The 22499-nt window shown below is 40.6% G+C and overlaps 1 protein-coding gene across 1 annotated transcript in view; it reads right to left on the bottom strand.

The window, feature by feature from the left end:
• Positions 1 to 22499, bottom strand: part of ZRANB3 (zinc finger RANBP2-type containing 3) — a 243488-nt gene that overhangs the window by 188207 nt on the left and 32782 nt on the right. The window contains exon 2 of the mRNA XM_036320667.1: positions 3602 to 3769. Coding sequence (XP_036176560.1) covers positions 3602 to 3762 — 161 coding nt within the window. The 5' untranslated portion in view covers positions 3763 to 3769. The remainder of the gene's footprint in view (positions 1 to 3601; positions 3770 to 22499) is intronic.

The following is a 22499-nucleotide window of genomic DNA, read 5'->3' as shown; positions in this document are numbered from 1 at the left end:
CAACAAAAAGCAAAAATAGCTTCCAAAGGACTTCAGATATATAAAATAAGTATGTTGTAAATATTTATACAAATAAGAAAATTAAAGCATGGCGAGAAACAGGATACTATCAACATAACCAGGTAGACAGGAGCTGGATATTCTAGGACTTAAAAATACACTACATGACATCTAGAACAGAAAATAAAATGTTCCTATTCTCCAATTACAAGAAAGGAAAGGACTGACTGTTCTTTGACATTAGTCAACAAATCCCTAAACTATACTCTGACATTCAGCAAATCCTTAAACTCTCCAGCTTTTTAAAAGTCTCCAGACTTCCCCAAAGCCTGATACAATACCAATTCTTTGCTTTGTTTAAAGAGCCTGTCTAAGAAGCCCAGTTCTCTCTTGCTTGACAAGTAATAAATTCAGCTTCTTTGTTTCAGACATATTGAACAGGTTTTGATTTCAGGTATTGTGAGTGGTGGTCTCTTTCTTAAGAGAATTTAATGGGGGGAGGGGAGGAGGATGGGGATTTAATGGGGGTGGGATGAGGACACATTTGTAATACCTTGAATTTTTTAAAAAGAGAATTTAATAGATTTGTTTAACAGCAAATGATAGGATTGGTAAATAAAAATATGGGTAAACAAAAAATATCCAACTGAGCCACAAAAATTTTAAAAATTAAAGAATTATGAAAAAGATGGTAAGAGATACTGGGACACCAAGAAAAGGTCTAATATAGTTATAACTGGAGATTAAGGAGTAGAAAAAAATGGGGCAAAATAATATTTGAAGAGACAGCAACTAAGAATTTTCCAGAATTAATGAATGGCATCTACCCACAGATTAAGCTATAAATACAAAGAAAACCACACGTAGGCATATTATAATAAAATTTTTGGATAGCCAAACAAAGAGAAAACCTGAAAAATAAATAAAGAGGGGTTGGGAGGACATATTGTAATAGCATCAAACATATTAAATACCTCAGAATAAATTTAATGATATATGTAAAAGAACTATACACTAAAAACCATAAAACCTTATTTAAATTAAATAAAAGGAGGAATCATTGAGATGAAAATAAATGGAGAGCAATGGAAGAATTCACATTCATGGATTAAAATACTTTTAAAATACTCTATATTATAAATATATCAAGTCTTCCCAAACTGAACTATAGACGCAAAACAATCCCATGCACAATCCCAGCAACTTTTTGTTTGAAAATTGATAATGATTTCTATAATTTACAGGCAATGCAAAGAGCCAACTTCTAGCCTCAAGAACTCTGAGACAATAAATTTCTGTGGCTTAAGCCACCTAGTTGAGGTACTTCATTAAGACAGACCTGGCAAACTAATACAGACAGTAGCTGCTGAGTGGAATATATGCACATTTTTTTACCCAACAATTTCTCTTCTTGGTATATACACAAGAGAAATGAATCCATATTTAACAAAAGATTTATATAAGAATGTTCATAGCATTGCTTTTCTAAGAGCCCCACACTAGAAACAACCTAAATGCTCACCAACAGTAGAATCAATAAATAAATCATGGTATATTTACACAGTGGAATTTTATATGGCAATGGGGATAAACCAAGTATAAACACATGCAACAATATAAAAGGATCTCACAATGATGTTGAGTGAAAGATGCCAGACACAAAAAAGCATATACCTGGATGATTACAATTATATAGTTGAACACGTAAAAGTAATTTATAGTGTTAGAGGTCAGGACTGTGGTGGCCCTTGGAGAGGAGGGAGGTAATAGTGATTGGGAGGGGCAAGAGGAAGATTTCGGGGATGCTGGTAATGTAATTCCCTTTCTGGATCTTGGTGATGGCTGTACTGTGAAAATTCTTCAAGTTGTACACTAATGATCAGCACACTTTTCTCAGTTTTTTACAAGCTGAGTAGGTGAGTTAAACAGCAAATTAGAATAACTGAATAATGAACAATAAGGGAGATCTTTAAAAACAGATATAATGTAGCACAGACAGAAAATATAAGAAAGATTAATGAAAGTATACAATAGAGTAAAAAGGTCAGATATAAATCTAATTGAAATTGCAGAAGATAATAAAGAGAATGGATAAGAATCAATATTTGAAGAGATAATAGCTGAGAATTTTCCAGAATTAACATGATACAAATCCCAGATTGAAATGCACTATAATTGGCCTAGCCGGTTTGGCTCAGTAAATAGAGCATTAGCCTGCAGACTGAACGGTCCAGGGTTCAATTCCAGTCAAGAGCACATGCCCAGATTCCAGGCTCAGTCCCCAGTGAGGGGCGTGCAGGAGGCAGCCAATCAATGATTCTCTCTCCCCATTGATGTTTCTATCTCTCTCTCCCTTCCTCTCTGAAATCAATATATATATATATATATATATATATATATATATATATATATATATATAAAATATATATATATAAATATATATATATATATTATTTTAAAAAATACTGAGTAAATTATTGTAAAACTACAGAACTCCAAAGATAAAGTTAAAATCTTAAAATCAGATACAGATAAAAACAAATGATTTACAAAGGAATGAAAATTAGACTGATTCTTTTGTGTGTGTGTGTGTGTGTGTGATGGTGTGTGGTGGGGCAGGGGGTTGTTTTGGTTTGGTTTGGAAATTTTTCAAACTCGCAGAAAAGCCAAACAATAATAAAATGAAACATACTTATACCACTTACCAGATTAACTCTGTTAACATTTTGGCTGACACACTCAAAGTTTTTCAAAACAGACACATGTCTTTCCCTTTTGGAAAAATGTAGAAAGTAGGCTGCAAATACGAGGATTCTTCACCCCAAAATTCTTTATCATCCCAGGAACAAGAACATTCTATTCAACTACAACACCATTACCTCATCTAAGATAATCAACATTAATTCAATAACATCACTCTAATAGAGTCCAGATAAAAGTTTCTCAGTTATCTAAAAAATGTCCTCTAAAGTTTACCGTTGTACTTATTCAGGACCTAATCAAAATATATGTTTTACTTTCAGATATTGTAGCTCTTAATTATCTCTCAGTTTAGAACATTCTCACTCATGACACTGAATCATATGAAGAGTTCAGGTCAGTTGTCCTGAAAAAATGTCCCACATTCTGAACTGGTTTGACTGCCTCCTTATGATCATAAGGTCAAGTATTTCCAGGAAGAACACCACTAAGGAATGCTATACACCTTCCGTGCACCACATTATGCCTGTCTAACATTATCCATTTTGTAATTTTTTCCCTTTGTAATTCATAAGTCACCTATGGGTAAGATTTTGAGACTTGGGAGCGTACTGTTAACGGCAACTGTGAAAACCAGAAAACTGCAGACTACAACTTTCAAAGTGCTAAAAAATTACTATCAACGTAGAATTACATGCCAACCAAAGTATCATTCACAAATGAAGGCAAAATAAGACATATCTCAAAAGACTATGTATACAACACACACACACACACACACACGCACACACGCACACACACACACACACACACACACACACAGCTTTGTACAGAGCTTTGAGTTTTATAAAACTTGCCAGGGATTTAACATTTGTAGCATGTCTTGAAAAAAGTACCTTACCTGCCATCTCTTTTAAGGGCAAAAGTGATGCCTTCTTTCTGAAAAGGAAGCAGCTTTGCTCTTAGTTTATCAGGCAAAAAATCAAGCTGTTCATAAGATTCACTTGTCAAACAAGAAATCTGAGATGTAAGAGGCTTTTTTATGTTATGAACTCTGGGCATGATGATCCTAAAATCAAAGAAAAAAACAAAAGGGAAGGGGTTAGGGAAATAAATATTAACTAAGTGTATTACAGAGTTAAACATAAATAATAATGTAAGCATACTTATCAGTAGCCTTGATAAACTATCTACATAGATATAAAACAAATCATGTTCCCAGAGTTAGCTATTAAGAAAATTCAAACCACTAAGTTCAAAAGCAACTACTTATTTCCTATCTAAAAACTCAGCATCCGGAGAAACCAAGATGGCGGCATAGGTAAACACTAGAAATTGCTGCCTCGCACAACCACTTTAAAAATACAACTGAAAGACAAAACGGGGAGAGAACCAAGATGGTGGCATAGGTTAACGCCGGAGTTTGGTGCCTTGAACAACTACTTCAAAAGTGAAACTAAAAAACGGAACGGACATCACCCAGAACCACAGGAACGCTGGCTGAGTGGAAGTCCTACAACTAGGAGGAAAGAGAAACGCATACGGACACTCAGAGGAGGCCCAGTGCTGAAGTCAAATTCTGAGGTGCGGAGTGCGCGGAGCGGGCTGGCGGCGGAGGGCGCGGTTGGCGTTTTCAATTGGGAGGGAGTCGCAGACTCTGAGCTCCAGATCCGGGCGAGTCTTTAGGGACCCAGATTCAAACGGGAGAAGCGGGACTGTCTGGCTTCGGTCAGAGCGAGTGCAGCTTTCTCTCCGAGGTTTGCAGCGGGTGCTGGGACTCGGAGGCAGAGCCCCTGGGGACAGGACTGAGAGCCGCCATAACTGCTCTCTCCTGCCCACCCTGTTGATCCTGTGCGACCCGCCCCGCCCAAGCCCTGCACAGAGGCATTTGCCAGATAGCCTCAGGCAAACGCCAGATTAGCACCTCCCTAGAGGACAGAAGTTCTCTCACTGCAGACACAGCTGATTCTCATAGCCACTTGGCCTGGAGGTCAAACCCTCCCTGGTATTAGCTACAACAATCAAGGTTTAACTATAAGACTGCGCACAAAGACCACTAGGGGGTGCACCAAGGAAGCATAACAAAATGCGGAGACAAACAAACAGGACAAAATTGTCAATGGAGGATATTCAGTTCAGAACCACACTTTTAAGGTCTCTCAAGAACTGTTTAGAAGCCGCCAATAAACTTAATGAGATCGACAAGAAAACTAATGAGACCCTCGATGTTATATTGGGGAACCAACTAGAAATTAAGCATACACGGACTGAAATAACGAATATTATACAGACTCCCAACAGCAGACCAGAGGAGCGCAAGAATCAAGTCAATGATTTGAAATGCGAGGAAGCAAAAAACACCCAACCGGAAAAGCAAAATGAAAAAAGAATCCAAAAATGCGAGGATAGTGTAAGGAGCCTCTGGGACAGCTTCAAGCGTACCAACATCAGAATTATAGGGGTGCCAGAAGATGAGAGAGAGCAAGATATTGAAAACCTATTTGAAGAAATAATGACAGAAAACTTCCCCCACCTGGTGAAAGAAATAGACTTACAGGTCCAAGAAGCACGGAGAACCCCAAACAAAAGGAATCCAAAGAGGACCACACCAAGACACATCATAATTAAAATGCCAAGAGCAAAAGATAAAGAGAAAATCTTAAAAGCAGCAAGAGAAAGAAACTCAGTTACCTACAAGGGAATACCCATACGACTGTCAGCTGATTTCTCAACAGAAACTTTGCAGGCCAGAAGGGAGTGGCAAGAAATATTCAAAGTGATGAACACCAAGAACCTACAACGAAGATTATTTTATCCAGCAAAGCTATCATTCAGAATTGAAGGGTCAGATAAAGAGCTTCACAGATAAGGAAAAGCTAAAGGAGTTCATCACCACCAAACCAGGATTATATGAAATGCTGAAAGGTATCCTTTAAGAAGAGGAAGAGGAAGAAAAAGGTAAAGATACAAATTATGAACAACAAATATGCATCTATCAACAAGTGAATCTAAGAATCAAGTGAATAAATAATCTGATGAACAGAATGAACTGGTGATTATAATAGAATCAGGGACATAGAAAGGGAATGGACTGACTATTCTTGGGGGGAAAAGGGGTGTGGGAGATGCGGGAAGAGACTGGACAAAAATCGTGCACCTATGGATGAGGACAGTGGGTGGGGAGTGAGGGCGGAGGGTGGGGCGGGAACTGGGAGGAGGGGAGTTAGGGGGGGGGAAAAAGAGGAACAAATGTAATAATCTGAACAATAAAGATTTAATTAAAAAATAAAAATAAAAAAATAAAAGAAAAAACGGACAACATCTAGAACCACAGGAAGGCTGGCAGAGTGGAAATTCTACAACTAGAAGGAAAGAGGAAAGCACACTGAGACTCAGAGGAGGTGCGGAAGTAAAGTGCAGAGTTACGGAGGCGCACGTGGAAAGGGCTGGCAACTGAGTACACTGTTGTCTTTTTCAATTGGGAGGGAGTCACAAGCTCCCAAAGGCTCTGAACTCCAGTTCTGGGCGAGTCTTTAGGTACCCAGACTAATATGGGAAGAAACTAGACTGTCTGGCATCAGGTGGAACGCAAGGGCGGCTTTCTCTCAGAGGTGCTTGCAGTGATTACCGGGACACTGAGACTCGGGGCCTTTTAGGGTAGGACTGAGGAACAGCCATAGTCGCTTGCTCCACCCTTTTGATCCCCGGAGACCCCACCCACCCAAGCTGTGTGCAGAGGCTTTTGCATATGAAAGGCCTGGCCCTTTGCAATCTGAAAATTACCTAACAAACTGCAGCTGGGTCAGAGAGATCAAGAACTTCCAAAAGAAGGCCCAAGGCTCCACAGCAGCTTGCATTGCTTCACAGCTGGGCCTCATCTGGGCACCTCCAAAACCCAAACAAAGAAGAGGAATCTGCAGATCTCTCCATAGCACCTGATGAGTAGCCTCAGGCAGAGGCTAAATTAGCACCTCCTTAGAGATCCAAGAGCCAGTGTACCCAGTGGCCAGAGTGGGACCATCCAGATTACAACTCCTCAGATCCATGAGGGACACACTCAGGGGGCAGATACAGTGAGCACCAAAGCCCCACTGAAGCAAGTCTTTCCCCAGAAAGGTGTCTCTAGCACAAAAGTTCTCCCACCATAGACACAGCTGATTTTCCCAGCCAATTGGCCTGGAGGTCAATTCCTCCCAGTGATACCTACAACAATCAAGGCTTAACTACAACAAGACTGTGCACACAGCCCACAAGGGGGTGCACCAAGAGTGTCCACCTCAGGTAATTGGGGAGGCTGAGACACTGGGCCCTATAGGACACCTAGCAGAGGAAGCCACTCTATTAACACAGGAAAGCATAAAAAATGTGGAGACAAAGAAACAGGTCACAAATGACAGAAATGGAGGAAAGCAAACTACAGGATAAAGAGTTCAATACCACACTCATAAGGTTTTTCAAGAATTTTCTAGAAACTGCCGATAAACTTAGTGAGACCCTCAAGAAATCTAGTGAGACCCTCGAGGTTATGAAAAAGGACCAACTAGAAATTAAGCACACACTGACTGAAATAAGAATATTATACTGAGTTCCAACAGCAGACTAGAGGATCGGAAGAATCAAGTCAAAGATTTGAAATACGAAGAAGCAAAAAACACCCAACCGGAAAAGCAAAATGAAAAAGAATCCAAAATTACGAAGATAGTGTAAGGAGCCTCTGGGACAACTTCAAGTGTACCAACATCCGAATTATAGGGGTGCCAGAAGAAGAGAGAGAGCAAGATATTGAAAACCTATTTGAAGAAATAATGACAGAAAACTTCCCCTACCTGCTGAAAAAAATAGACTTACAAGTCCAGGAAGCACAGAGAACCCCAAACAAAAGGAATCCAAAGAGGACCACACCAAGACACATCATAATTAAAATGTCAAGAGCAAAAGACAAAGAAAGAATCTTAAAAGCAGCAAGAGAAAAACAGTCAGTTACCTACAAGGGAGTACCCATACGACTGTCACCTGATTTCTCAACAGAAACTATGCAGGCCAGAAGGGAATGGCAAGAAATACTCAAAGTGATGAATACCAAGAACCTAAAACCAAGATTACTTTACCCAGCAGAGCTATCATTCACAATTGAAGGTCAGATAAAGAGCTTCACAGATAAGAAAAAGCTAAAGGAGTTCATCACCACCAAACCAGTATTATATAAAATGCTGAAAGGTATTCTTTAAGAGGAGGAGGAAGAAGAAAAAGGTAAAATACAAATTATGAACAACCAACACACATCTATCAAAAAGTGAATCTAAGAGTCAAGTGAATAAATAATCTGATGAACAGAATAAACTGGTGAATATAATAGAATCAGGGGCATAGAAAAGGAGTAGACTGACTATTCTCGGGAGGGAATGGAGTGTGGGGGATGCGGGACTGGACAAAAATCGTACACCTATGGATGAGGACAGTGTGCAGAGGGTAAGGGCAGAGGGTGGGGTGGGAACCGGGTGGGGGAGCTATGGGGGGATAAAGAGGAACAACTGTAATAATCTGAACAATAAAGATTTAATTAAAAAATAAAATTAATAAAAATAAATAAAAACTCAGCATCTCCGGGCTGGCTTGGCTCAGTGGTTAAGTGTGAACCTGTGAACCAGGAGGTCATGGTTCGATTCCCAGTCAGGTAACATGCCCGGGTTGTGGGCTGGATCCCCAGTCTAGGGCATGCAGGAGGCAGCCGATCAATGATTCCCTCTCATCATTGATGGTTCTACCTCTCTCTCCCTCTCTGAAATCAATAAAAATATATTTAAAAAATAAATAAAAATAAAAACTCAGCATCCTCTATTTTACTTGTATTTCGAATTGAGCCATAATATAGCCATAACCCTGTTTTAAGCAATAATATATTACTGAAAAGTTATCAGTCAACTACATTTTTACCAACTGAATAATTCTATATATATAAAACCCTAATATGCAAATAGAACAAATGGCGGAACAACCGAACAACTGGTCGCTATGACATGCGCTAACCACCAAGGGGCGTGTGGGGACATGGCGGGCATCGGCCCCAGCAGGATGGTGGAGCAGATAAGCGGAGGTGCCAGACCAAGGTGGGGCACTGGGCGCTGTCATCGGCGCGAGCCTCTGGTGGTTCCTGAAAATTCTTTGCTCCTGCGTGCTGCTGTCCCACCCGGTGCTTGCACCTGCTGCCTGCACTGGCCCCGCTGGCACCTGCTGTCGGCATCAAAGCCGCCTCTCGCACTCACTCCCAGCACCCGGCCCCGGTCCCGATCGTCAGCACCATCAGCGGGTGCAAGTGGCAGCTGCCGGCCCTAATCGCCCCTGAGGGCTTCTCCACCTCCCCCTGATCCTGAGGGGTGATTGTGGCAGCAGCAGCCACTCGCACCCGCTGACAGTGCCAGTCCCGCTGGCACCAGCTGCCGGCGCTGGCCCCAATCGCTCAGTGACATCAGTGGGTGCGAGCGGGACCAATGCTGTCATCGTGTGGGAGCGGTGGCAGCTGCAGCGGGGCTGCTGGCAAACAGGGGACCAGGAGCCGCGGTGGGAGGGGCCCGGCAGGGGCGCAGAGGATGGTCCAAGACCCGCCCCTGTGCCCATCGCAGCCTCTCCGCCCACAGTTCCTTTCAAGGTGCACAAATTCAGGCACGTGAAACTGGGGCCCTAGTTTTAAAAGAAAGGATAAATTTGCTATAGAAAAATGAATCCTCTCCTAATTTATAGATGTACATTTTTATATCACACCATATTTTCTAAGAACGGGATAAAACTGCATTTAAAAAATAAAATAGCTCGGCTAGTGTGGCTCAGTGGTTGAACATCAACCTATGAACCAAGTGGTCAATGGTTTGATTCCTGGTCAGGGCATATGCCTGAGTCATGGGTTCGATCCCCAGTAGGGGGCATGCAGGAGGCAGCCAATCAATGATTCTCTGTCATCATTGATGTTTCTATCCCACTCTCTCTCTTCCTTCCACTCTCTGAAATCAATAAAAACATATTTTAAAAAAGAAGAAGAGTACTCCAGGCAGACAGCATCAGCAAAGGCCCTGAGTTTAAAAAGGGCTTGATGTTTTCTAGCAGCAGAAAGGAAGCCAATGTGGCTGAACCGAGAGAAAGAACGGTATGAGATGATGCTATTGAGATAAGCAAGAGCCAGATCATAGAAGGTCTTGATTACGACTCTGGCTTCTATTTTAAGAATGAAGGGATGCCAATGGAGCTGTGCTGTCCAATACACTATTATCCAGGCTATCTGAGTTTATTTAAAATTAAAAATTCGGCTCTTCAGTTGCATCAACCATGTTTCAAGTGCTCAATGTCCACATATGGCTATTGGCTATCATACTGAACCTTGCATATATAAAACATTTCTATCTACACTGAAAGTTATACTGGGCAGCACTTACTGGTAAATTTTAAGCCGCAGAGTGATAAAATATGACTTACATTTCAAAAGCTATCAGTGAAAAACAAAGCTATCAATAGAAAGGCAGGGGATAAATATATCTAAAGGGCATGCCAAGTCCACAAAGCCATCACTGCCCTAAGTAGCTGAGTGGATTTAGAAGTGATTTATGACTCAGACCTGTATGATAAGGTCCTCATACATAAACCTAATGAGTGGGCATCCCTAGCACCAGCTCAACAGCAAAAACAAAACTCTGAGTAAAGAATAGAGAATGGTTCATAAAGGGAAAAGCATAAAAGCAAGGAACTGCAATAGATAAAGCAAGAATCATCTGGAACTGGAATGTGGATGGTCACATACATGTACACACTGAAGAGGAAGAGAGAGGAATGGGATGGATTGGTTAAAAGGCACCAAGGAGCCTCAGATAAAATGATTGGACGGTAGAGCCAAAAATGATGAAAGAAAATGCCATCTCCAACGTCACAAGAACAATATAATAGTTAATGACAATGGAAGCTACAAAACCCAGGCAATATCAGATCTTTGGATCATTAGTTTCTCTGCGAGGGGATCATTTGTTCCTCTAGCTCTAAAATGTTTTGTATAGCACTGGAGGCCTGATGAATGAAATTCATGCAAGAGTAGGCCTTCCTTGCCCCGGCTCCTTCCCCCCGCTTCCCTCTGGCACCCGGAACCTCGGCTTCCCTCCAGCCATGAGCAGGCACCTGGGATCCGGGCTTCCCTCGCAGCCCCGGCTTCATCTTGAAGGCTGTCTGGAAGGACTTCCAGTCTAATTAGCATATTACGCTTTTATTATTATATTTTATATAGTATTACTATTTTACCCTATTAATTCTTACGTCCTCCATAATGAAATCTAATAATGGGTGTTTTAATGAGGGTGTCTATCTTACCCATATCATTAGTAGTAAAAGATGATCCAAAAGTTTTTCTTAGATTATATATAGGGATGACTATAGCAATTAAGTTATTATGGAAATCTCAAGTATCATGTGGAAAGACAAAATATTGTAACCATACACCAGATGACCAGGGTTTACACTCATTGATCCTGCTCACTCCTTCTTTATTTATTAAGCACATCACTAAATTCTCTAGGATTATAAACTCTACATTTATAATTTAGGTCAAGAAACTTTGAAGGAAAAGATAAATGGGAAGCAAAAAGCACAAAATAAAAATAATAATTCAGGTGATAGTCATTCACACATGAAGGTAAAAATCCCTTCTCAAAGAAACCTAGTGCCAAGATAAAACTGAAGAGACACTTGAAAGAGTCCAGTGTTAAGTTATAGATAAATAACATTGAGAAAAGTAGAAGAGCCTGGAAGTAACAAAATTCTTTGAAAACGTACTTTTTTAAATGACATCTACTGTTTTGTAGTTTCTTTTATTTTTATTGAGATACTGGAGTTATCTTGGTTTAAAAATATGCTTTAAGGATACAATTCTATAATACAGCATCTCTATTGTGTTCACCACCGCAAGTGCAGTCTCTTTCCACCACTATTTATAATAGTGTGTTGGTGATAGCACTGGAAAATACTGCCCATGATTACATGGGGGTAAGACTCAGAGGCAGGGCCTACTGGGCATAAGGAAGACTGAGAAGGCTAAGTCACAGCCAAGTTCTAATGTAACTGCTAAGAAAATACATATTGCTCTTAAGGGATGAGGCATATTCTGTGGTGGGTGGGATGTAGAATGGACTCTACAGAGTTCAAACCGTTTAGAGCCCAACCGTTTCCAGAAGATCTAGATGGTGGCCTAGAACAGAGCCTGGAAAATGAGACCTTCTAGCTTGACAAGAACAGGATTCATGACAAGGGCCAGAGGCTCCCACTTTCCCCAAGCCTCTGGGGACATGATAAGGAAAAGCATAGCCAAAGAGAAAATGGCTTGTTGTAAAAATGTATGAGACTATTCCCCATAGTGGGGGATACTCGATAAATGACAGAGTTGTATGGAATTTTCAAATCCACACATACTAGTATACACCAATACATACCTAACATATAACTTATGTTTAGACATTAGTTAAATAGAACTGCCAATAGCATATACTACATAAAAATACCACTTTCTGTGAGACAGGCATGGTTCTAAGCCTACTTTTCTCAGGTATTGCTTAGCCTCACCACTGGGGAGAATTAGTAATGTGGTTATCCTAGACATATAAAATCATTTCCTTTGTTTCATTCAGTCACCTATCCTCTCGTTTTGATATGAAGTAAACAATAAAAAATTCAAGTTCATGGTAGTGTTTCCATTGGCTATAGGGATCACTCTGGCCAGTGGGTGTGGCAGCCTTATAGTTCTGTGAATACTGGTTGGGTGGCTGGGGTCCACTGATGTCATGCACAGGTCATAGAACACCACTGAAACCATGGTGATGACGTGCATCATAACTGCCCTGGTGGTGTCCTAAGGACTGGTCAGAGTAGTGATTTGGTGAGAGGAGAGGTCTCTCAAGTGTCTTATTATTGGTAGTAATTTGTTTATATTGATTTTATTTGTTAATTTTATTCTTTGTCATCACCAACTGACACTCTCCCCCAAACTCTGAGAGCAGAGTTTGGGGGAGAACCCCATTTGGGGGAGAACCCCAAACTCTGTTGGGGGAGAAAGGTATCTGATTTGAGTGACTCTTTAAAGAGTTCAACCATGAAGCATAAAGAGAAACAGAAACATCTGGAAGGCAGGCATTTCATCAAAACTGCAAGGATGTCAAGAGGTATGTGTTATGCACATTCTCGGGGCATATGGTAACCAGGTGCTGTTTTCTAAAGAAAGACATAGAGAATTCCTAGTTTTGATGGTGGAGAGGGAGAGTGAGAGGATGAGGAAAGAAGAGGGAGGATGGGAGAGAGGAGAGAGGAAAGGGAGCGAGTTGTGGGTGGGAGAGAGAAGAGAGAGAATGAAGAGAAGGGGATAAAGAAGATAAACCAGGGGAAGAGGGAGAGGGCGGTGGGAGCGAGGAGAGAGACCTTGAGAGACTGAGGTGGATGTGTGCCTGCTGATTTTTTTAGGGCCCAGGGAGTCTGAGAGTAAACTTAGATGTCCAGGGCCTCGTCACCGTGGTTTAGGACATGTGCTACCTGCAGCATGCCATTCTGGGTTGCTCTGTTAGAGACATAGTGGTTGATTAGTATAATATTTCTTAGGAAATGTATTCCCCTGTATTTGATTTCTGCCTAAGGGCATTGGTAAAGTAAATGTTGTTACTAGTTTTTTAATAGTATATGCTCCTCTTAATCAAGAAGAAAGTCTGGCTCCTAGAGGTGAGCAATAAATTGGGGGTGGAGGGAGAAGGACTTTGAACACTGAAACTTATTGTGCAAGGATGAGTGTTTAATGTCAGATAGAATTGATTTACTCAGGGGTAAAAATGAATTGTTATGTTTTAGATTATGAAGATATAAATGTGGGCCTACTATGTGAAATGTAAGAAAAAATGGGTTACACACACAAACACACACACACACACACACACACACACTCATAAAACAAAACAAAAAAACAACCATTAACAATGATGGTTAAATTAAGGAGAAAGTTTGGCTCTTTCTGAAAACTGGAAAACTGGAATACTTTGGTTACTATGGAGATTAAAAGTAAACAAGCAACCAGTATATGGAAGAACTGTTGGTCAGGGGTGGGAGGGAGACAGATTGGAGCCAACCCCAAAATTCTAATGGTAGCTCACATTCCTCAAGGGAACTGGTATTTCCAACTTGTTTGGGATTTCTGCGTCTTCGAGGGGACCTTTGGCAACATCATATTTTAACTTTATTTTTATCATTGGTACTATAACAAGTGTTGTCATTGCCCAACCGCCTTAAGTCTGGCCCACCTCCCCCGCACCCACTCCCCCTTACCTGCGGCCATCACAACACTGTTGTCTGTGTCTATCAATTATGCATATGTGCTCTTTGGCTAATCCCTTTACCTTCTCTCATCCCATCTCCTCTCTCCTCCTCTGTGAGAGGGGTCAGTCTATTCCATGTGTCCATGCCTCTGTTTCTATTTTGTTTGTGAGATTGGTATCCCTGCTTTTAAATTTTAGGTAAACAGAAGTGCAAAATACATACTTTGTGTCTGGTTCCTTTCTCTCTTCATTATATTTGTGATATTCATTCATGTAGCATTTGACTTTAGCTTTTTCATTCTTGGTATCTGTATGGCATTGCATGAATATAATTTCTCCATTGATTATACTTTTCTGAGTATTTCTGTTGCTTTGTGTCTGAACTACATGAAAAGGTGATGTTCTGGGCATTCTATTACAAGTATTTTTCAGTATGGACACATTTCTACTTGGTGAATGCTGAAGAGCTCAACTGCTGGGCCTAAGGTGCCATATTCTCTCTTAACCCCTTCAGACCTCACTCTTTCATGCTTTTAACTTCTAAGGCAATTACATGTTACTGGCCTCCTAATTTACACACTCTTTTTTTGTACTCTTTGCATCTTTTTTAAAGCAAAGGTATTCTTTCTCTTATACACCTTCATTTTTACATCTTCACATTCTTTAATTATGCCCTCACACATTTTGCAACTTCACTAGTCTCAAAGAGAATATTCTCAGTAATAAAATTCCCTATCTAAACTGCATGATATGAAAAACACACAAATCCTTCATTATAGGAAATTCAATCTACACACAGAAATATGTGCTGAACTAACACACAAAGAGCACATATACCCTTCTCAGTCACACAAAGCCCAACCCATATTCGGATTTGCAAACACCAAATCAATCACACATTAAACCTTAATCTACTTTTAACCAACACATTATAAACTTAAACACCACGCACATTACCTTCACCATAGCATTTTGCTACAAGTATGAATAATATACATAGCATATACATTCATGAGATATGATGAGAATAATGAGCATTGAGCTTGGCTAACATTGAAACTGGGACAGTGACATAATATAATTTCTTCAAAAATAGAAATTCATCTTTTTGTATCTCTGTCTGTATATCAATATCACTATAGGTAGCAATGTAAATATATGGATACATGCAGGATGCTTCATGAAACTCACACCACATACTTCCAAATTGTACACTTTTTCATGAGGAAATTGGGTTGATATCCAACTTTTGTTCCTGCACACTGTCTTTCACACAAGACATTAAGTTTTTGATAATCTATGTAGATCTTCAGAAATATCACATACAGAAATACCCAATGCCACTGACACCCACAAACATACCATTTAATAAGTGCGTGCTTAAGAGTTTGGAGTAAATGGAATTTCAAGTGTGATAGTCACCTTAATTTCTGTGAGAGCAAGTGTCATTTGAAGTGAGGATGCCTGACATGTAATATCCACTCAACGTGTAGTTTTTGAATTGACACAGACCTCAGAAAATGCCTCACATCAATGTTCTTTTTTTATTCTATTGCCCAGGACGATACAACATCCAAGAGGACACACCTCAGCGTCAGACATCTGCGGAGGCCCCAGCCCGTAATCAGGCAGCAGGAGAAATTGACTTCTCTAAACCTTTCATCTGTGTCTTCTCCCCACCAAAGCATCCCTGTCTTGATAAGGATGGTAAGGAATACACAAAGGTGGGATCTGAGTTTGGTCATGAGATGAAGCTCAATTCTTCAGGCTATTCTCTACTTAGCTCACTTTCCTCTCAAAAACAGGAAAGGGCTTCAGGGTAGAAGAACAAGCACTAATGCTTCTGCAGAGGGACAAGTAGGGAGTGTACCTTCTAGAGCTGGGCAAAGTCCTTCAGCACAAATCCCCAACATAGCAGCACTGGGACAGCTGTGGCTGAGGTAGAGGACCATGCCAATCGGTGTAAGAAAGCTTAATTAGAACCTAAGACTCAAATGAGGACAAACGAAGATTCTCGCAGACACACACTTCTGTCCTCTTTCATACCCAGTAAGGCTCCATTTCTCCTTCCTTTCCCTAGTTCTCTCATACACAGAGGCCTTCACCACGCATCTATCTTTCCCACTCTCTAGCAGCATTGCCTAGGTGCACTCTTGTCTTCATTCCTTCACAGAACCCTTTTCAGACTCACCCATTTATACATTAATTCCATATATAATCCATACAGATAACCTAACATGCCCTGAAGGAAATGAAATTTCACCTGTTGTGTGTCTAACCATATGGCTCTTCAGCAACCACGCCTTCAGTCCTTCATGGAGTGAACATTCTGAGAGTGCACACACATGGTCTCTATCAGGCTCCCTCTCAAAATCTCAAGTTGAACAGGTGCCACTCCTGCAGTTGTTCACAAGTGCTGTCACACTACACAGCAAAGATGCACACCCTCAGTCACCATCCCTTTTTACAGACATGGAAAACACACCCAGATAAGTCCCGGAATATGCATACCACTCAGCAAGAACTTGCACACAAAGTACATCCTCGTTCCCACATTGTTATACCATGTAATCACATCAAACAAAGTAACCCACACACAGAATTCTGAAATACCATATGTACATGAACTTTCACACCACATGCTCATGTAGGTCATGGCCATCTTAACTCCTACCACCTTCACACACATCTTCTAGTTTTCTTACATTTGAAAATTTCTTTCCTGGAATCCCATCAATCACATCAAAATGTTTCCTGTCCTGGAACCTTTAACATGCCTGTATCCCAGTCAGTTAGGAAACAGAAGAGCCCGGAGGAGCACAGAGGAGGTTTGTATGGTGATGCCTGGAAGTAGCACCTATCATTTCCCTTCATTTCCTACTTTAGAAATGGAACCTCATGGTCAGAACTACCTGCAAGGGAAGCTAATAAATGTAACATAGCAGTATGTCTAGGTTGAAAGGAGACAGCAGGCTCTGTCCATTTTCAAAGAACATTCTTTTTGCAAACCCAGTCACCCATGACAGATATTCACACAATAAATATTTCTGTGCATTTAATATTCTTATGAGAACCATATTACACTATCAATGAAGATGAAGGGCATGTGTGCTCACTGAACATGGCACATAGTAGACTCTTCTTAATTGTTAAATGGACAGATATACTAACATACACAGAAAACAACATCAACTACATCTCTATTATTTTTATTTAATTTCTCAGCAAAGCTGAACATGCATATGAGAAGGTGCTTTGCAGCACAGATCAAGGCAGTGGCCCTAACCCAAGGCTGGAAATATGCAAGGCTTCTTCTTCAGACAGTTTATCTTGCATCTCTTCTAAAGACAAGCTAAATGGTGCTGCTAAGGAGGGACTATCATCTCAGTGTTCTTTTTTATTCCATTGCCTAGGACCCTGCAATACCCAAGACAAGACACCTCTACCCAAGTCACCATTGGAGGCCCCAGCCTGTGGTCATGCAGAAGGGAAAAAGTCTGCCTTCGGTGGACCTATCAACGTTATTTGCTCACCATCTAAGGGGCGTATGGAGATACACATGCTCAGAAAAACACGTGGTGATGAGGATGGTAAGGAATCAACGAAGGAGGGATCCGAACTTGATCAGGAGATGTACCTTAATTGCTCAGCCTACTCTCTACTTAGTTCATTTTCCCCTCAAATGCAGAAAAGGACTTCAGGAAAGAGGGACTAGGACTAAGGCTCCCACAGAGGAACAAGTAGGCAGTGTGCCTTCAAGAACAGGGCAAGGTCACTCAGCACAAATTTCCAACATAGTGCCAGCTGAAACTGAGGCAATAGACAGTGCTGATGTGTGTGTATGACATGTTACTCAGACCTTACTCTCTGGGAACCACAAAGTCAGATCCTCACACACTCACTCACACATCTGTCATCCTCCATACCAAGTAAGGCTCTGTATGTCCTCCTGTTCCCTTGTTCTATCATATACACAGGCTTTCCCTCTTCATCTCTCTTTCCCATTCTCCATTCCCATTACGGAGATACACTCTTACCTTCACTTCATCACATAATCATTATCAGATTCACTAATTCCATAATATGCACACACTAATCCCATAAATAAGCCACATCCCCTCACACAGAAAACCTCTTTAGGTCAAAGTCTAAAAAACTTATATGTCCTGAAGATAATTTACTTTCATCTGTTTCCTTTCTAATCTATATGGCACTTCAGCTACCAGGCCTTCAGATCTTCACTGAACTGAACATTCTGAGATCTCATACACCCTTCCCCTAATACTCTCAGTCTCACTGTCTTACAGTAAGAACAAGGACCAGTCCTGCACCATTCACATGTGCTGCCATACCACATTGCAAACATGCACACACTCATCCCCATCCTCTTTACCAACATGGAAAACACTCACCAGAAATATTCTAATACATACATACAATTCCAAAAATACTTGCATACAAAACTACATCCTCATTACCACATTGATATGCCATGTAAACACCTCAAAGTATCCCACACATAGAATTCTGAAATAGAATATGTATATGAACTTTCACTCCAAATTCTCGTGTGGGTCATGGACATCTTAACCCCTATAGATTTCACACACATCTTCTAGCTTGCTTATGTTAAAAATTTTCTTTCCCAGTATTCCATCCACCACATCAGAAAGTGTCCTGTACTGGAGCCTCTGAGATGCCAGCGTTCCAGCCAGTCAGGAAACGGAAGAGCACAGAGCAGCACATTCAAGGTTTGTATGGCGAAGCCTGAAATGGCACATGTCAGTTCCAATCATTTTTCATTGTGGAAATGTAATCTCTTGTTCAGAACTACCTTCAAGGGAAGCTAACAAAGATAACATAGTTTTATGTCCAGGTTGAAAGAAGACAGCAATCTCAGTTCCATTTTCAAAGAAGCCGCTTTGAACAAACCCAGTCACCCAGGACATATGTTAGCACAATAACTCCTCCGTGCATTTAATATTTTCATAGGAACCACATAACACTACCCATCCAGGCTGTGTGTGCTCAATGAATGTGGTACATGGTAGACGCTTTGTTTAATGGACAGGTAAATACACAAATTACAGGAATGGGCTGTGCATCTATTATTTTTATTTAATTTCTCAGCAAAGCTGAATTCAGGAGATGCTTTGCAGTGCAGGCACAAGGCCGAGGCCCCAACTCAACGCCAGAAAGCACGGAAGGCCTCCTCTTCAGCGAGTTTTCCTTCCATCTCTTCTAAAGACAGCAAAATGATGCTGGGAAGGAGGGACTATTGAGTAGGATGCAAAGGGAGGTGGGATCTAGACAGATCCCATGGTTGAGCTGAGTGTTTCTGTCCGTTAACCGACAACAAGCTGCCCAGGACAAACAGATACTCCAATGATTCTGCATCTTCTTAGTACAGTGATGGCGAACCTATGACACGCGTTTCAGAGGTGACAAGCGAACTCATTTTCTTGGTAGATTTTTCTTTGTTAAATGGCATTTAAATATATAAGATAAATATTAAATATATAAATCTTTGTTTTACTATGGTTGCAAATATCAAAAAATTTCTATAAGTGACACAGCACCAGAGTTAAGTTAGGGTTTTTCAAAATGCTAACAGGCCAAGCTGAAAAGGTTCACCTTCACTGTCTTAGTAGGATCAGCAGTGGAAGCAAGGGAAAACACCGCAAAGAGCTGGAGGGAGCCCAAGGAGATCAGTGGAGAACAGTGTTCTATTTGAGGAAATCATGGGAGAGGGCCTAAGGGGATGAGGGTTTTATCAGAGAAACATGGAAGAATACGTTCCTATGAGCTGGCCAAGCACACGTCATAGTACCAGGATCCTGGGAAGCACTAATAACTTAACGTAGGCCCAACGTGGTAGGATCCTCAAGAACTGAACTTGAGGTAGAGTGCACAGATACCCAGGCAAGGACACCATCACATCCATACATTTACATAGCCAGTATTTCCCATTCACATTCATCTCATATAAGACCCCTTTGCTTTCCCTGTCCCCATCATTCATTTCCCTACAACATTCCACATGCATCTAAATTCTCCATGCTGGATTTTTGTCCATGCCATGCAAACCGTTATGATTTCTCTGACTCCTAAGAGGCTAGATTAGTATCCTTGTTTGTACATTTTATGGAAATACAAGGGCTCAGTATATACTTTGTGTCTAGCTCCTTTCACTCATTACTATATTTGTGTAATTCATCCATGTTGTACATGATGTTAATTTTGTTCATTTTTGGTATCTGTATATCATTTCACGAATATTATTTCTGCATTGATTATACTCTTCCGATCATTCAGGTTGCTTTGATGTCGAACTACTTGAAAATGTGATGTTCTGGGCAATCTATTACATATATTTTTCAATATGACCATAATTCTATGTGGTGAATGCTGAAGAATTAGAATGCTAGGCCATAGGGGCCATATTCTATTTTAACCTCCTCAAAAGTCAATATTTCACACTTTGCTTTCTAATGCAATTTCTTGTTATGGCATATTTAGTATTAGAAAATATTCTCTGCATTCTCTGCCATTATTTTCAAAGCACAGGCATTCTTTCTCTTATAAACCTTCATTTTCACATCCCCAGATTCTATAACTATTGTCTCACATTTTGGAAATATACTAACTGCTCTAGTCTCAAAGACAATATTCTTAGTGATAACATTCCTTATCTACACAACATAATATATAAAGCACCTAAGTCCATTATTATTGATAATGCAATCTACACATTATGCAATAAATATATGCTGAACGAACACAGTGACAAAAAGCACACATACCCTCCTCAGTCACACAAAGCTCATTCCACATTTACATTTGCAAACACCAACTCAATAACACATCATACCTCAACCCAGTTTTAACCAACGCATTAGAAATGTAAACACTAAGTACATTACATTCACCATGGCATTTTGCTAGAAATATGAATAATACTATGGTGCACACATTTCAGAGACATGAAGATAATCTTAAACAGTGAATTAAGCAGCAGTGAGCTTGCAAAGATTGAAACAGGAACAGTGATAAAATAGTGTATAATTTCCCCAAAAATAAAAATTTATCCTTTTACATCATTGTATGTATATGTGTGTGTGTGCATATATATATATACATATATATCTATAAGTATAAAGAGCAATGTAAATACATTGATATTCATTAAGAACTTCATAAAGGTCACACCATATATCTTCTAAATGCACAATTTTTCATGAGGAATTTGAATTGATATCCACCTTTTAATCCCTGCATACTGTCTTTCAGGCATGATTCGAAGTTGTTGATAATCTGTATAGATAGATCTCCAGAAATATCACATGCAAGATACCCAATCCAAGTGACATCCACCAAACATACCATTTAAAAAGAGCTGCCTCAAACAGATTGTCAAACTGCAGTGGGAAGGCAAGGGAGGGGGGCGGGGGAGAGGGGTAAGAGATCAACCGAAGGACTTGTATGCATGCATATAAGCATAACCAATGGACATAAGACACTGGGGGTAGGGGAGGCCGGGAGATTGTCAAGGGCGGGGGGCGGGGGGGAAGGAGACATATGTAATACCCTTTGTAATACTTTAAGCAATAAGACAATAAAAAAAATAAAGTCAAGCAAGTATCAACAAAAATTTTTTAAAAAAAGAGTTTACTTATAGCTTGGAATAAATATAATTTTAAATGGGAAAGTCACCTTAATTACTGTGAGAGCAAGTGTCAAGTGAAATGATGATGCCTGACCTGTAATGTCCATTGAACATGCAGTTTTTGAATTGACAAAGACCCCAGAAAATGCCTCATCTCAGTGTTCTTTTTTATTCCATTGCCTAGGACCCTGCAATCCCCAAGACAAGACACCTCTACCCAAGTCACCATTGGAGGCCCCAGCCTGTGGTCAGACAGAAGGGGAAAAGTCTGCTTTCGGGGGACCTATCAACGTTATTTGCTCACCATCTAAGAGGCGTATGGAGATACACATGCTCAGAAAAACACGTGGTGATGAGGATGGTAAGGAATCAACGAAGGAGGGATCCGAACTTGATCAGGAGATGTACCTTAATTGCTCAGCCTACTCTCTACTTAGTTCATTTTCCCCTCAAATGCAGAAAAGGACTTCAGGAAAGAGGGACTAGGACTAAGGCTCCCACAGAGGAACAAGTAGGCAGTGTGCCTTCAAGAACAGGGCAAGGTCACTCAGCACAAATTTCCAACATAGTGCCAGCTGAAACTGAGGCAATAGACAGTGCTGATGTGTGTGTATGACATGTTACTCAGACCTTACTCTCTGGGAACCACAAAGTCAGATCCTCACACACTCACTCACACATCTGTCATCCTCCATACCAAGTAAGGCTCTGTATGTCCTCCTGTTCCCTGTTCTATCATATACACAGGCTTTCCCTCTTCATCTCTCTTTCCCATTCTCCATTCCCATTACGGAGATACACTCTTACCTTCACTT

This window comes from Myotis myotis, unplaced genomic scaffold (genome assembly GCF_014108235.1).
Source record: "Myotis myotis isolate mMyoMyo1 unplaced genomic scaffold, mMyoMyo1.p scaffold_m19_p_8, whole genome shotgun sequence".
NCBI lineage: Eukaryota > Metazoa > Chordata > Mammalia > Chiroptera > Vespertilionidae > Myotis > Myotis myotis.
This window is presented reverse-complemented; position numbering and strand designations above follow the sequence as displayed.